Source organism: Cardiocondyla obscurior, linkage group LG01, assembly GCF_019399895.1.
Source record: "Cardiocondyla obscurior isolate alpha-2009 linkage group LG01, Cobs3.1, whole genome shotgun sequence".
Lineage (NCBI taxonomy): Eukaryota > Metazoa > Arthropoda > Insecta > Hymenoptera > Formicidae > Cardiocondyla > Cardiocondyla obscurior.
This window is the reverse complement of record NC_091864.1, coordinates 10,155,279-10,173,725: the sequence shown is the minus strand read 5'-3', so window position 1 is coordinate 10,173,725 and position 18,447 is coordinate 10,155,279. Positions and strand designations below refer to the sequence as shown.

Here is an 18,447-nt window from a genome sequence, read left to right as displayed (position 1 = left end):
GTCGCGTTATTCAACGAAAATACAGACATCGGGTATCGTTACGGCACCGCCGTTGTTTCAAACAGCATTGTTTCGGATTATTTCACACGAAGCTACGAGACGCTTTCATGTTCGAGATTCTTGCCCTACACCGACGGCGGACTGAATAAAAGGAAAATGAACCTAGCCACACCCAGTCAGTCTTCGCATTCCGAGGCATTCACCCTCGCCCCGGGAAATCACGGTAATCTCAAGTTTTTTTTTTCTTTTTCCTTTTTTTTCAGGAAGGGATTCGTGCTCTCGTTGAAATAACCTTAAGAACTTTCGCGGGCTTATCGCACAAATGCGGACGGCTCCCGGCAAATAGTTCACGTTTAACATAATTGGCCGCGGAAAGTGATTTGCATTAGACCGCGTAAAATCTACGTTGTAATAGCGATGTTTATATCTCGGTAAAACTGCATCGCGCTTAATAGCAAGAAACGTAGTATAGGAATTCGCAAGAAGGATGATAATGTGCTCGCCCACGATGACAGAGTCGCCGCAATTGCGTACAAGCAAGTGACCGCACATACCGCTCTCGCTATATGCGGGGCGTTTATGAATATGTGATGGCCGCGACCGTGAGCACGCCTGGTGTTGCAGTTTGTCGAGCAAACTTTAAAACGTATGCAATTTTCCGTCATATCGCATTACGGGATGTGCGCGAGGAAAAACAACGGCTCTCTCCGGCCCGCAATTTCGCCTTCGTACTGCCGCACACTTGTAACTCGCGTGTATTAAAATTACTAACGTTTTGCGGTTGAAGCGAAAATGCATTTGATGCACGTGAAATATACGCGCGAGGGAAATAATCTGTTTTCTGAAATACGTATCTGAATATATTGTATTATATTTCCGCAACGACACGCATGAAAGAGTCTTCGCGCGGTCCGAGAATTAGAATGATTTATTATCAACTGAATAGTTATCTCGATTTTTGTACGGTATTGGTATCGAATTACGCAATGTATTTCGTATTATAAATCTGTGTCATTAAAAATAATGATAATGTCATCAATATCGATATTTATAACGACTCAGCGAAATTCCGACGGGACGTGGATAAAAACTGCTGCACAGCAAAGCCGCACAAGTCGAGCAGAAGGTACTGATAGGACGTGTCAGTGTCTAAAGTATCTAGCCGTGCTTAACTGCTGCACGGTGCACGGGTGTAAAATTCAGCGAGTACCACGGGATGAAGAAAATAGCATATTTTACACGAAAATATATCGCCGTATGTCGTCCGCGTTTCGTCTTTTCTAACCGCGGGAACACCTCTATATTATTGGGGAGGTGCTTGCGTGCTGCTGTTTATTCAATGCTTATAGCACAAGCCAATTTATCTCGGACAAACGTCAAAGCCTTGTGCCTGAATAATGGTACGGTGGCTCGGGTTGTGGTTAGACAATGACGTCCCAATGCTTTCCGTCTCGTAGTCCCTTCGACCTCTAAAACAACCGAACGTACAACATACGGCCTCGTGCACGAACACGCTCGGTTATGAACGTGCACGCTTACACATTGCTGCCTCAAACCTATACGCTAGCAGCCTCACGCTGTGCTTGCCTAATTAGTCGTCCTTATGCGACTCGTTTATCAAAGGTGCACGCACACGTTGTAGGATTCAGGTACGTTCCCACCCGGCGGGAATTAATTGAAGGGCTCAATGCGGGACTGTCACGTTCGTCCGATTGACGTGGCTCTTCCAGTCAGCCCGAAGTCTAATTATTAGATACGTGAATATTACAGCGGATGTATAAATAAATACGGCCGGGCATCGCGCCGGATCGAGAATAAATTATTATGCAACCGCATACAAATCTGGTTAAGTGGGTGTCATTGAAATTCGAATACATCCGCCACGGATTTTCCCAATTAAACAATACGTGTGTCCGTGCACCGAAAGAATGTGTATATAAGCATATTTATTAATTTAACTGTGTATTTAAACCGATTCGCCAGTAGCAACATACACGCAATCGATTTTATTCCTACATACAAATTGACTTTGCATGAGTTTGGCAGAAGTAATGTTTTTATGTAATCCACCCTTCAAAATATTACTGCGTACTTAAACGCGAATTTAATCGACGTTACAGTCTTTCAACTTATATTAAATGACCTGTTAACTAAATCGAAGATCAGTTTTTCGGTTTGTAAACGTGCGGCGTTTTTTTTTTTTCTTTTTTTTTTTTGTAATATCTGCATAGCATTGTTACAGTCACGCAATCATATTTTATATTTATTTTTATTCAGTATTTATACAAGTAATTATTTATACGAGAAACGTAAACAATTTACTAATTTACATATTAACTAGATAATTAACTCATTGGAATATTGGTACAATACAAATATTACGCATTTGTAAACTTGCATTGGGAACGTAAAGTGATTAATAACATTAATCATTTTGAGAATGTTGTATGCATTTGTGTATAATTAATAATTTATTGACAAAAAATATTATTTTGCAATGTAATCAATTATTAAAAATGTATTTACTCTTATTTATATTCAATTATTTCTCTAGATTATTACTTTTACTCAGAGGCCCTGCTTTATTAATTATTTCTACAATAAAGTATTTAAAAAAAAAAAATAAAAAAAAAGAAGAATTATTCCGCCCAACGTGAAGAGAAACGTTGCGAAAATGAGTTCGTTTTTCATATGAAAATAATAGCGAGTACATACTGCGGTAACCGCACGCAAATTGAACGCACAGTTTTCCATGTTCTTCTCACGAGTGAGATACACATACACGCGCGTGCACACACAACTGTGCAAATCGTCTATCTTTTATATTGCCCTCGATTTCGTCATTTTACGAAGAATCTTTTCACCGCCGTCTCCGCGATTCAGAATCGATATCTTCTTACGAGGCAGATTTTACGATGCATTCGGAACTATTGCGCCTCATGCAATAGAACGCGCGTCGATATTGTCAGAATATAACGGAGGTCCCCCCATGGGGCGTGCATTATATTACCGGCATAATATTATCGCTCTGTTGTAATGCGCCCGTGACGGCCGTTAAGGTCTAGTAAGATCGTCTGGTGCTTGGATCCGGGGTGTTTGCCTGCGGTTCGCGCGAGTGGGCGAGAATGCGTGCGAAGGGCTAAACAACAGTCTGGTTATTAACGAAGTTTCTAAGTTTTCTCGTTTGTGCTTGCCTGCTCCTTCGCATTGCACCGTTACACGTGGATCGAAAAACGAAGGTACATGATTGCCGCGTTAACTATAGAGTTCTTTCGCGAACACCGCGCCGTTCTTGACATAAACGTGCAGGAAAAATTCCCTCGTATTTGCAGATCGTATATATGCAATTGCAGAAAGATTTGGGATTAAAACGTACGATTTAAATGGTCGCGAAAAGTTAATACGCTCCCGTACGCAGATGCCAAATTAACCTGATAAATCCTAAGATCTTTCTAACGCTTTTCTGTTTCGTATCTCTACATCCTAGGCTCTAATTAGCAATTTTCGACCGGAAATAAATTATTTTTTGAGATATATATAAAATAACCTCGTGTCCGTAAAAAAAGTCCGATTTATGAAAGCTAGATATCACACAAGTATTGTTATTCATTCACCGTTCTAATTGGTTGCCAATCATGTGATTCGGTCGAGTAAATTTGGGCAGATTCTATTGGTTCGACAGCTTGACATTTAATGATTAAATACCGTAAAATGATTGATTGAGAGCAAATAAAAAAAAAAAAAAAAAAAACGTTTAAAAATAAAATCTGGATAGAGAAAGCGCAAATATAGATTTAAAGCATACGTAAAATGATTCCAATGTGAATTGTATATGCACATAGTTAACATTTGATAATTGAGCCGCGCAGTTTCTTAACGCGACGATGCACAATAAAGCTCGCGAATGCCAGCGCATACGTATACGAGATTAAAGAATGAGTCCGTTGTTGAAAGAGTTTTCAAGTTCACGCGTTTACTCTCGTGTTTCTTTGCCCTGCATTGGTACGCTCGCGTTAAAGCGCATAAAAGCTCGGTACTTAGAGCGAAGCGAATAAAGAGGCAACGCGATTCTTTTCTCGACTCGGCAACCTACTGCAGAGTGAGCGCAGTCGAAGCTTTTGGACGCCTCTTAGCGCTTTCGCAGAAAATCGAATTACTCGTTTCGCGTTTGCGGCCCGCCGACGGCAGGAAATGAGCATCCAGTCCTTCATTGGGAATGGGCATTTTCCGGAGCCGCTTCGACGTCTAGGACGACCTCCGCGACGTCCCGCCCGATCCTCGCGCAATTTAATTTTATCGCAGATGCGAATTTAAAAACAAACGATTGTAGCATTTTTTTTTCTTTTCCGCCGGACGAACTCGCGAGCTCAAAATTATACGCGCCAGCGATTTTCGCGACTAAATGCGATTTTATAAATATTACCACGATAAACATTATTCCGCAACGATTTGCGAATTTTAATTGCGAACGGAAAGAGCTTGAGTATATTGCAATATATCACGTTGATACATTCTACATATATGTCGTATTTACAGATGCAAACTGAATTTAATAGAGAAATCTCTCGGTATCATGTTTGCTTTTTTCTTTTTTTATATCGTTCATTTATATTCACAATTTTTTTAAACTTTTTCTTTTTACTTATAAAAATGTGGTTTACAGAATAACATATCGAATTAAAGGTATTAAGCTTTCATATTTTAGTTTATTTCAACGTACGGAAAAAAATAGTATTAGTTAGATAATACAATATTTTGTAACGTTTAAATAAATGCATTAATATTATTGTTTTTTTTGCATCTTTAATGTATTATTAGCTTTTTCTTTTAGAGATAGTGATTGATATGAATGAGTGATATATTAACGTGCGGCAATAATATTACGATTATTTTCGCGTTTTAGTAATATTAATTTTTTAGACACAAACAGTAATCCCTAAGTACCGAACGATCGATACACGATATAATAGATTGTAATGATTTAATTCAATTTTGGAGCTATTGCATTAAAATGCAATATCTTCATTACACATCGGTAAATCGGGCATTCCAAATTTTACGTAAATAAATATTTTGTAAAATTAAATTTCTAACATTTGTGTGATACTTAGATTCGGCTATTTGCATTATTGCATCAATATTAACTCAATACTAAATATTGCAAACCGTTTATATATAAGAGCATATAAATGATTCTAAACAGAATCAGATAATAATCAATGCTTATTACATTTTCGCATGTACTCGCATTTTCAATATTTATCTATTTAAATAATTAAACATATATTGCATTCTATTTGTTATTACATTCTTTTCACAATTTAAACCATATATCGTGAATCAATCTATTAATCTATACGCATATATTTACATATTAATAATACACACAATGGAAATGATTGTGCAAATATATAAATATTTTTGATTAGCTGAAAATGATACGTTTGAATATTTGATAATAAAGGGTAATTATGCGGCGTTTTATCTACTTCGCTAAATAACTGAGTAACATTTTTGCAATAAAAAGCTTTAATTGTAACACAATTTGAACGATAATTTTTTTTTTTTGAAGATTATTGACCCGCCAGCAATTAGGTCTAATTTACGAGTCCGCAGAATGCGCGTTTTGAACTGAAACTGAGGAGAGTTGAAAGCGAAAGTGTGAGCCAAAGACGTTTGGCAATCCTTTCTTCGCGTCAAACGCGTGACTAATTAAGTGGCAACTTATAGGAATTGATTTTAATTATCTCCGTTTCGATCGAACTCGCTTCAATTCTTTCTTAAAGACAAAGCCTCTTTTACTTCGCATATGACAACGCGGAGTATCGTTTTAATTTCTATTAAATATTGTAAGAACAGTGCTCGTCTTTCTTACCTCACACATCGCCGTTTAGACCATCCTGCGATACATCTCTCTTGTCGCGAGCTTGTCGGAGGATTGCTGGAGACAATCCAGCTTCCCTGAAATCCGGTTGACTCGCACAGAGACCCCGAAGACGATGGCTTTCGATGAACACACGCGGTGATCGATAACGAACTTATTAGACTAAGCAAATCGCCGCGAAATCCGACAAAGAAAACACGCACGTTTGTTGCAAGTACGCTCCTCGAACTGTGAAGCACCGTGAACGTTGCGATCGAGACCTGCGCGCCCGACCGTCTGATTGGTTCTCCGTTCAGCATGGCCGCTCCGACCGAGCTAAATTGGCGCGCAAAGTTCGCGGTAATTTTAAATTGTGCGCCACTTCAAAAAAGTAGTATACTGATTGAATTAAAATGAATCCAAATCGAAACAAAGCCTGGTGTTGCGTAATGTAAATTGTTCATGTAATGTCCAGATCTGCGCGATCCGAATTCAAATTGAATATTCGATAATTTCGAGCTATTTAGAGATGCATCGGTAATTCGTTTTAAAGACAAGGCGAATATACCGTTGATTGGAAATGGTGAAACGACATGGTAAAAGTGGTCTCAGTTTGAAGCTCGTAAATTCTAATAGTCTCTATTGTAAAACTTGAATCAAAAGATCTACAGAAGCTACAACGGCGCCGGAATATGTGCGACGGGGCAAGTGTAGTAGAAATGTTTTCGGCTTTACCTCGGCCGCGAGTGAAAAGGGGTAGAATAAGGGCAGAAAGAAGCAAAGGGGTAGAACGGAAAAGGAAGTGCAACAAAAAAAGAGAGGGGAAGAGAGTTAGAAACACGTTTCGCTTCCTGCCGTCACCTTGAAGTCATCTCTTACCGGTTTACGAGAACACCCGCAAAAGTTTCGGTACACTTGCACTCAGAGTCATCCTCGGGGATGGTGCGATACAGGTACTGTAATGCCTGTTACGAATACCGGCCTGAGAGCCGTGGGTTGGGTTTATGACTTGCACTACTCGTTCGCATGCCACCGAAAGACGTGAAACGCTTAAACTCCTTTAGCAACCTTTTTGATGGCGACTTCCATCCTAGTTTCCAGTACATCGCGCTAACGATTTCTCGGCTCGTGACTCAAACCCAATTTCAACGTTTGCGCATATCGCTCGTTATTTCGTAATTTTTGATTTGACAGTTCTCGTGACGCGACCGCCGGTGCGGAAAAACGTGAATTCGCGCTCGAAGGAAAAAGGCTTCGCAACGTCCGACTTCGTTAAACTGAAAACAGTATGTGCAATCGAAATAGGAGCTTTACGTAGAACATCCGACCTCGTTAAGGTCTAGCCTTCGTCTAAAGGAGTTGATAAACGAGGATATCTACTGATTGATCGACAGTCTGTTAAAGTAGTCCCCGCACGTGTAGGTTGCCCTGATGCGGTGAATCACAGGTCACGAAATCTTATCATCTGACACGGAAAAGTGGATAATCTTTTTCACCGTCGGTCCGACGATCGATTTCAGGCTATTTTCACTTGCCACAGATTGAAAAGCAACGTTTCGATTGAACACGTAATTTCACTCTGTACAAGTTCACCGAGAGAAATCTCGTTTATCGCAGACGAAAGTCATGGTTGACCATACGGCAAGTTCCACAACTTATGATAACAAAAAAAAATTTTCCGATTTTGTCTCAGTATTAAATTTTTTTTTTTTTAAGTAACGCAACGGAAAATGAAATACGTGTTCTGTATAAATTTAATTAATTAAATAAAAATTTCAAACAATTAAAATTCCGAAATATAATTTATACTAAAATATAATTAATTGTATATATAATTCATATTATATTATAATATTAAAAAATTTATAACGCCCGAATATTTTTATATGAATATTATTGCCGTATTTTAAATGCAAATATAACCTCATAAGTAAAATTATTTACAAAATTACACCCGACGTTACGTAAACGACGATGTATTGTGATGTCTAAATGCAGGGCAACGTCTGCTGTTGCTAAAATGACTTCCGTGCGATAAACGTGATAATATCTATACATGCTCATTAAACACCGCATCGGATCGATGGGAAGTTGAGAGTGTGGTTGTTTTAAGCGTTATAATAAATTCCGGAGTTTCGAAAAAGCAACCCAGATTGCATAAACAGAAACATAATCCGGCGTTTACTTGTTTAACGTGGGACATTCGATCATTTATCTATCCTAAAGGGACTCCGCTGGCCGGATACCATGCGACAGACGTTGGTATCTACGTGTGTTTCTCGCTATCCTAAGAACGTGTCTTCGGTACGAGGAAGGCGGGTCTTACGGTTTGTGATGGCGGAGGGCACGTGAACCCCGACGGGCGCATGCGAACCACCAACCCTAAAGCTCACGGCAGACCAGAAAGGATCACGCTCTCCCCCTCATCACCCTGTCTCTCTCTCGCGCCTCCACTTTCCCTCGCTCTTTCACTATCCCTCCCTGCCGCTCTTTCTTACCCTCTCTTTTACTCCACCCGCCACCGAGCCGCGTAAACCCCTCGTGTGTCAGTCCGCACCGAGATTCCGGCGCGAATCGTCCTTTCCTATCGCGGCGTTACGCCAAGTTCTAGATGGATGTCGCTGATCCGCATTATTGTGTCAGCGATTTACGTCGTCGCGCAGGTGTTCCTCGCTCGTCCATCCCTCGTGGAAGGTCAGTGACGATAAAGTTCTACGTATGCTAATATTGCAAATAATTGCTGTCCGCTTACGTTTAAAGGGGGCCGCGTTCGGTGCGCGAATAAGGCTATACGTGATCCATTCGAGGTTTATCCAGCGTTGTGAACCAATTTCGCGAAGTTTGTTTCAGCTACTTTGCAAAGTTAACGTTAGTTACACCGTAAAATTGCCGCATGATACATTGCGATGTTTGCAGTAACATACGTCTTTTCATATTTCCAACTCTCCGAGTGCTCTTATTATGCATTGCTCTGTACGTAGGTGGTATAAGTTTATTACCAAAGTTATGAACGCGTATGTGTGCAAAAGGCGATGTAAGAAGCTAATAAAAGCGGTGGGTGGATCATTAGAAACTAGCTCGCTATGTAAATTGATAAGCTTTTGTACGTACAAATTTATTCATTCGGAATTCATTAAATTACACTGCTTTAAGCAGTAATTATTAATGAAAATATTAAAAATTAAATATTAAATTTGTTACATTTTAAGTATTTAGTTATTAACTATATTTCATGGATTTTCTAATATAATCCTTTTAGTATCATTAAATATTGATTGGAAAACGGGTTGATATCTCGCTTTGTGATGCCGGGATTGTATAATTCCGGAATTCGAGTTGGCCGGTAACTTTTGGCAGTTTGCGTGCTACAGGATTTCAGCATTAATTTAATGACATGCCGTAACACGCCGCGATGCAAGCGAAGTAACGACGCGTCATGCACGATAAACTGTACACGATAGGTACACGACATTTTCATTTTATTTATACAATCACTATTTCTGCCAAGAAAAAATAACGGCTCGTACTTTACAAGTTTTTCAACTTTAAAAACTACAGGTACATTCAAATTAAATTTGTGAAAGGCTTGCAAAAATGTTTTACATTTAATAACTTTGTTTTCTGATCTAATAAAGACCGAGACCGTATTAAAAATTCTCTTTTTTTTTTCTTTTTAAGTACTGCAGTTGTTATACTTTAAGTTAGATTTGCAAGTTGCCACGAATTAGATTGTTTATCAAGTTAAACTTCATCCCAGATTGCACCTTATCAAGAATATCGATTTTATACGGTTGAAAATGCGCAAAGTATCGCACACGTTTGCGATAACGTTATCATGAGAAATTTAATTTCTCTTTCATGCTTCACGGACTATTTTTACTCGAGCTTTCGGAATCGAGATAAAATTCTCCGGATAGACTCCGGCGCCAGCGTGAAGAACACGCAAAAACTTTTCTTTCTTTTTTTTTTTATCTACCATCGCGTTTTCAACGAAACTCACGATTATAGACGATGTACACACTGGGGTGTGGTGGATACCTTACCCACCGATCGGCCCGAGCCCTCGATTCTTTTTGCCGCGGCGCGATTATCCCTCAATATCCTGATACATTATTTATCCCTATCTATAAAACCCCAGAGTTTTCATGAAGGCGAGAAAGCTTTCCCAGCGGAGAATTTTTTTTCCCAATCCCTGGCACGATCCTTACCCGCCGACAATAACGAACGGACGAGACGACGAGTGCGAGTGAAGCTTTTCTACCTTCCTCATCGCCTTTTTTCTCTTCGCTCACTTCGCTCCCTTTTCTCGGTGAGCTCAACCCAGCTACCGAAAGCCTTCCCACATTGACTGCCAAAAAAGCCTTGGCAACGGCACGACACTCATTTAATTTAAGGATAACAAAGCGCTATCCGAGACAAATCCTCGGATTAGTTTTACGGCGTTCCTATTTACACTTCAGTCAGAGGATCACTGTATTTCACATTTCTCTATACATGTTGTTTCACCGCAACGCAATGTTCTCTTATAATATATATGCTGAATAAAAAAAAAAAGTTGTCAAACAATGCCGAGATAATTAAGATCGTAAAGACATAATTATTTCAACAAGTTTTTTGAATATTAAAAATGCTCTCTCGAGACTTCTTATTAAAATTATCGCTAATATCGTTGAAATTACCGTCAATAACGTGGCGCAGACCATGAATCACATTCCATGTGCGTCGATCTTACGCATACTCAAATTAGATTGGCCATGATTGACTCATTCGAATCGATGCGCGCCATTGTTCACTGTATGCCATTGTATGCATGTTATATGGTGCAGAGCGGTGATTAATATACAACGCTACAAGGCGCCATTCAAAGGCGAAAATTAGGTGAGAAATCTATGAGACATTATTCAACGAATTATTATAAGACCTGTCGCGAGGTAACAAATTCACGTAAAAGTGAACTAGCATTATTTAAATTAATTCTTTCAAATTTTTAACTTCCTGCATAATTAAAATTAATAATTAATAAATATCTCTTAAAAAATTTATTATAAAATTTTAGACTTTAAATTAAATTTGATTAACAATCTGGCAATATTGAACACTTTCTGAGATAACAAAATATTTGCCATTTGTGTAACGTATCGATCACGCACAACAGAATGTTTAGTGAAGAAATATTACATTTGAACATGTGAACAAAATATCGATACAAAGTAAACGAGCAACCAGTTGCATTTTAGTTTATAGAACAAATTGTACATAACGCGAGAGCAGATCGGTGCAAATATTTGTTGCTATTTTTGTTCATTAGAGACGTGCAGGTATCGATACCTTAAGTAGTCGAGACAGACGTACGGTCGGCCTTCGTTAACTGTGAGATAGGACCGTAAATGCTGCAGCACGGGTACAATTCCCGTCTCTCGTGCGCACTCATGATTTCACGAGGTCCTCTTTATTTCGGATATACCGTGGACAAATGCGACTAACGTATCGAACTTCCGTCCCGGCTAATTTATGGCGCAGGGATTAGGGGAGTAAAATAGAGAGGGAGAGGCCGGAAAATGGCAATTCTGCAGTGCGGGTAACTATCCCCTTTTGCCCCTTTCCTTATTTCTCGACCAAGCCCGCCCGAATGGGTTCAAACGCTTAAGAGGCGAACTCTCTTTTTTTTTTTTTTTCTCTCAGCCATAGTGAAATATCACTGCTAAGAGAAAGAAACGGTCACCCCCTACGGGGGTTGACAAAAACAGGGATAATAAAACTTGAGAACGTCCCTGTGTACCTTCGACCGAACTGGGAGGATACGTTCGAGCGATTACCTTTCCGGTTACGTACCTATACATGCCCCCGTACCTCCTCGAACTACCGTTTTCAAACGAGATAAAAGAACAGTAGAAAACGATATATATTTGTGCATTAAGCGCGGTGCAGAGGGCAAATACTCGAGGGGAAAGTTGCATCAGTGAGCATTACCGCAGTTCCCAACAAGCTCGAAGTGCACCGATGTTCGTGATAAAATGCATGTTTTCAATACGCCGCTAACGATGCAAAGTTCGAAGGATTACCTCGTACACTTTATCGCACTTATTAAAATAAGCAGATTGAAAGAAAATAACTCTCACTTTGACTGTATACGACAGCCATAATCCACGAAACTCGCACAGCTTTATAATTTGAAAATTATTTTTCCACTACCGCTATTACATGCTACATTTACTAATTGGACGGTGAACAAAGCATCATTTATCAGAAATTACCCTTACTTTATGCGCGGAGAAACAGAAGAGTTAAGCTGAATCATGGTCAATTAATCATGCTTATTTGGTGTAATATAGGTCATCGCATCCTTCGAACACAGCGCATTAGCCTGTTTCTCTAAATAAAACATCATTATAATGGTAATAATTCATATTAAAATTATTTTCATTGTTTCTGTTCAGTAACTTAAATTTTCGATTAGCGAGCGTGTACGGAAAACCACTTGTTATATCAAAATTATTACGTCGTCGTGAACACAACATCCGCCTTATATGCTCATTGATCTGAAGAGTAGGTCGTTAACTGAACATATTACACATAGAAACCGCTACTTGACAACCGATTAGAGCGCGACAACGACAGCGACTCAAGGAAACGACTTTACAGGCACACTCGACGATAATTGGGGATTGGTGCGCGAAGTCGGCTTGGAGTGGGCTTTGATGTGGTACCTTTGCCACCAATGCATCTGCAATGTGTCTCTGCCTGTACCCGGGCCGATGCCAAAGACGAATTCCGTGGGCAAGTAGTCATCGTGACGTCGCCAAGACGATACCTCTCACCTAACTTTCTCGCGCGATCGTAGAATCTCGGCGAAGAAGTAGTTACGGACAAAGACCCATGTCCCACTTCCGCGTCCCGTCGCGGTCCTTTCGCTCGCTATTTCGAGAGTTCTCCGTTATCAATACTTAATGCAAAGAGACGCGGCGGCGTCTAATGAACTCTCTTACTCCATCTCTCACTATCGGGGTCCATTGTCTTTTCGCGAATGCCGCATGCTGCTCGAACAGTGCGCCGTATTCACGATAGCGGGGATAGTTACGCGGGGAAAGAGGACAGGCTTAACGGCTAGGAATTTGGATCCTCATAATACCGGGAATCTCTATCGGATTTATGCTAATTCTCTGGCCTGCCTAGTATCTTGCCAATCCTTTCTGTTCTATTATCGCGTGAATAACACGGAGGACGCAATAAATTTCAAAAATAAATATCGTATTATAATATCTTACTGAATAATCAGATTTTCCTTATTTAAGTTACGGAATTAAAATAAAAATTGGATAAGATAGAAAAATTTATATTCCTCTTTTTAATACGATATGCACTTTTGATATCAGATTATTTCATTTTTATTTTTCTCCGTTTATGCATATTCTGAAAATTTTTTTCAAACAAAAGTTAACAAAATGGATGTTTAAAGAATAAATTGTTTGATACCCTAACGGTATTTTATATTAAATTATCTCGTCGCATTCTTTATCTTTAGCGACTGTCATCCAACTTTTGATTTTGTTTCCATCCAACTTTATCTGACATGACGCTAGAAACGGGAAACTCTGGCCGCAACTTGCTTCGTAACTACGCGGGATTGACCAATGAAAAAGATATCAGAATGAAGCGACAAATTGATCGCACTCGGTCATAAAACGAAGTGATCTCTACGTCAGATGGTCGGCTATTATTTCTGAAACATTCACTTAACTCTAACTTTATTTTTCTCGTCGAAGTTTGTGCTCTCGTGTCAACAATTCGATTCATCGCCAAGTATTTAACCAATAAACAAAATTTAATTAATTCTAAAGACAAAAAAAATAAATTCTGTCTTTCGTAAAATTATAGAAACTGAAATATTTCTTTCGCGTTCTAATAAAATTAAAAAAAAAAAATTATTATTAACTTTATCGAGGAGAGACGGAAAGGGAAAGCATTAACATAGAAAACGTTCAAGATTATCTTTCCCTGTTCATAACGGCTTCAGGAAGAAAGCCATCAGAGTTTGTAAACCTAATCGTACCTTGGTAACTTGCAACTCGTTGCCGGTCTCGTTGTATACCGCCAAAACATTACGACCACACAAATGTCGTGCCGCTCGCGGCTTGCGGACGTGCCGCTGCGAGGTGGAACGGAGTACCAGATTGCGCTAATTAATGCTAATTGCCCGAACTAATAAATAACCGCATGAATAAACATATTCGCCGGCCGTTGCTAGCGTTGGAAAGCGTTGAGGGAACGGGGAGAGAAGGATACAGAATGGATACCGTGATACGAGGGTGAGAATAAGAGGGTAAGTGAGTGAAAGCGAGAGGATGGCGGGTAAGGGAGTACGTGTGAGGTGGGGTACGTTGTGAGGTGTGCAAGCGCAAGTACGCGGCTGCATTCGTACCCGCGCGCCACTATACGCGCTGAAATATTCATCGATTTCGGTAGCGGCAATTACGCCCCGCAAAACGAAGCCGTGCCGCTCGTATGCCCCTCGCCACCGTGGAAATTTATCTGTATGAACAAGTGAGCGTGCGCGCAGGCACTATTACGCGCGAATTCCGCCGGGAGATGCGCGCTCGTTGTTCTCGGTCGTCGCGGAAATACACATTTCGTTTCACGTAAAAAAAAAAAGAGAGAGAGAAAGAGAGAGAGAGAGAAGAAAAAACTGGAAGGAGTAACCTGTTCGTACAAAGTGTAATGGATTACTTGCATTTCTCTCTTCTTTCTTACGTTACAATTAAATCGAGACTGCTTTTTTTCTTTTTACAAATATCGAAATGTTAAAAATTAAATTAAAAAAAAAAATTTTTTTTTTAGTTTTATTAATGTGTGATAAAAATGTAACAAAAATGCTACGTACAAAAGTATCCAGATGCAACGAGCGGAATAATTTGGGCCAACGTGAGCGAGTGCCAGGAAAACGATTTCGGTAATGCCGCAAACCGCGTAATCGATATTTCATTATATCGCGCCCGACTGACCTTTTCCGTCGAACTGGAAGAAAATTTAACCCGTTCCCAGGCTTAAATTACTTCCGGACATGAACCATTCCAAGCAATGTTCACGAGAACTGTTCGCATTGTAGACAAAATGCATGCGTTGTAACTTGTGACAAGCTTTTGATATTTCTTTCATTAGAAAAGAAAAATGCTTAATTACCAGGGAATATAAAAAAAGAAATTGTACAAGGTAGATAAATATATTTTTTTAAATCGCGTATTAGTAGGCACGCTTTTTACTTTATCGATATTTAATTTTGACGATTCAAAACTCTTCAATTATATTACAACGTTTCAAATAGTAGATAAACTTTTTGCTCAGATATTGTGTTCTCTCGTCGTAGCATTCTTGCATTTATGTCTCTCTCACTTTTCCCCTTTTTGGTTCTTTGTACAATATAATAAAATTAGTGACAATCGAATGCATTTTTCCTGTTACATTTATGATGAAAGATTCAATTGCAAAATAGCCGTCGACAGACCAAGCTTTAATCAAACGCAATGTAAATGCACAGATATTATATGTACTTATACATATACCGTACCCAAATGATCAATAATTTGCGCTGTCGTATATTCTTTATTTAACGTTTTTTTTAACTTATTAATAAAACATTTGCAAGTTCTTCTGATAAATGCCAAAATATTGATATTCTAAGAATTTAAAAAATCTTGAAAATAGAAGCAATTAAAAAAAACTTTCTATTTAATTTTAAATAATTTTCTCTTTAACAGAGTTTCACTTCAGTCATTTACAATAACACGTAAACGAAGAAAATGTGTATTCAGATTGGTCAAAGAAATTAAATATTATAGAATTTTCATTGCGAGCAAAATAGAATGTCGGAAAAATTTAAGATAATATCGTATACCGTAAAATTATCGGCATTTCTTGAAGATTCTACTTTTCTCGCGTGAAAAGTCGGTGCTTCATGTAAAATGGAGAAAGTATCTAGAATCTTTGCGACGTGACTGACATGTCGCATCGTACAGTATAAAATTGATGGATGTGCAATCTGCATGAGTTTGAGAATTCATACTTTACAAAATAACAAAAGAAAAGTTTTATTTTTAACATTAGCAGATAATAGAAACCCATTGTTATCATCTGACGCAAAGTTGCATGTAAATCGGACAGTGCAAATTTAAAATGATATCAATAATTAATATCTTTTTCAATCACGTCGTATTAATTACATTACATTGCGGTATTATGTAAATAATATTATATTATACTGCAATTTAAATGTAGATACTTTTAAAATGTGCATTATGATAATGCATTTAAATGCTGAACATTTTAAATACGTCAACAAAGATAACGCGGTTAGTAATGTTCTCGGAGATCCTCGGCTCTACGGATAATAAATCCTTCAGCACAGTCATACAAAGCTACCCAACATTTTACTTAAAAAATATGAGATTTGTATTTATGAATGTATATGCATGAAATTTGGCATGAAAATTCATGACAAAAACGCAGGACGTGAGTTGCATACGCACACGTGTACGTAAATATACATGCATCCGAGTACCTATTGTAGTGTGTCGACATCACGTACAACGTAATATTCCGCGTATGAAGGTTGATAATAGTGCTTTCCTTGCTGTAATACGTTGTTAGTAACAGGCGTAGATATTCCTGCGGCATAAAATTTTTACACGATCATGTACACGCGGCAACGAAAATGTCCGTCTACGTGAAAGAAGAACTTTAATGAGATAAAGGTACATGCGTGTTAAATTGTTAATTACAATTTTTATGCAGGATTTCAGTCACGCTGATTAAAAAAAATCTTTGACCCTATAATTGTTGCGATATCGTCTAAAACATCTTCGCGCACGCATTATCTTCGCCAATACTCCCTGGAAATTAGATATCGAGGCATCGATTGTAAGTTGAAATTTATGGAAATGTATCGCGCCGCGTGTATGGAACGTAAATATGTATGCACACAACGAAGATAGTACACACACATTAATAATAATGATTTGCACGAATAACGATTACTGCCAACACAGTAATTACGTCCATTAGCCGTGCATCATAGAATGGGCGTAGCTTTATGTGCCACGGATGGACGTCAGTATGGTCGATGAATGCAAGTATGGTTTCTCCCTTTATTCACCGTGCGCCGAGTCACGTCAATTATTGTAATACTTATTGCCGCTAGGCGTAACCGGACCGCCACGTTCACGAACAAAGCAAAATCCTATTATTACTTCCAAGGCTTTTAACACATCCTTTGAAACGATGCTTTTGAAAGGACTTATCCAAGTATGAAGTAATGCCCGGCTGTTTCTAAAGGAATATTTGAAATCGCATGGCAAATCGCGTAACTCCGAGCACGCGGTTCAACGAGAGACAGTCCTAGCAGCGAATTTTCCAATCCTACGTGTTCTAATGTAATGACCATACGTGGGCCAGCGCGCCGGCGGTACGCTCTCCTGGTTGACCGAGTTGCATAACCCGCGAGAGTCCATGGAGAATAATTTTCTCGTCCAGGGCAGTAAGTCCCTAGCCCATATGAAAAAAGTTAGAGCCAATTATAATTGGAATATTTCACGAGTGTGGATTTACGACGCGGTTAAAAGCATGGGAAGTAAAAGTAGTTCGCAATGACTTGGCGCCATTCAACAATGGCGCGGTAATTAGAGGGTGGATTGTATGCGTGTGTGTAATAACGACGTGTGTAACTTCTGCGGTAATGTCGCCGGCATTATTGCCGTAATGTTCGCCAATGTAATATTTATCGGATTAATTTCACCAGCAATTTCTTGAAATTACATACCACATCAACGTCCAGCTGAAAACTTTTGTAGCTGGTTAATATTAAATTTAATAGCGGTACAGGTAGCCGAGAATTATGAATTTTTACGAGCAGCTTCAAGTCTGAAATTACATCCACGAGAATTTAAACTGTAAAGAGATCTAAAAACTAGATCTGAAAGTCTTGCAGAGATGATGTTAATAAAAATCTTGAGGCTATATGATATGCATGTGACGTAACAGTAATCTCTTTAGCTTATTATCATATATGAAAAGAATTGAGGACAGAAGTGTAATTGAATACAAAGGATAAAAAATGTAAATTTTCAGATAAAATATAAAATTTTTTTTGCGACGTTATATGATAAGCTTTATCAATCTTTGAATTTCAGTAAAGCGAAATCTAAATAGTAAAAGATACATATGTCTTATTAAGAAAAGAATGTAGTATGTATTTTAAATTGCGTGATGATAACGTTAATCAAATTCACATCTCAAGAATTTTTTTTTAAGATAAACCACTTAACAAATATTACAATCAAGAATAAAATGTACAAAAAGATTGAAGTAATTATAAATAATATACATATACTTTTAATTTACAATTATTCGCAATTATCACGATATTGATTTAAGGAATATTTAATAAATAATTAACATTGCAAATTTAAATATGTCAAAACACGTGATGTTTAATTACAAGAGTTCACGTTGGAAAATTATTCTCGAAATTATTGCGTGATGTACATATGCGCGATACATGCATATAAAAATATATGCGCTCTACTTCATAATAT

The 18,447-nt window shown here is 38.5% G+C and overlaps 1 protein-coding gene across 5 annotated transcripts in view; it reads left to right on the top strand.

Annotated features, from left to right (window-relative positions):
- LOC139106239 (neurotrimin) overlaps window positions 1-18,447 on the top strand; it is a 145,350-nt gene that overhangs the window by 71,812 nt on the left and 55,091 nt on the right. For 3 of the 5 annotated variants that reach the window (XM_070662848.1, XM_070662840.1, XM_070662823.1), the window contains exon 1: window positions 8,037-8,557. The exons of the other annotated variants lie outside the window; for them this stretch is intronic. In XM_070662848.1, the coding sequence (XP_070518949.1) occupies window positions 8,479-8,557 (79 nt within the window). In that variant the 5' untranslated portion in view covers window positions 8,037-8,478. Of the gene's footprint in view, window positions 1-8,036; window positions 8,558-18,447 lie in introns of those variants that run through there. 5 annotated transcript variants of the gene reach the window in all.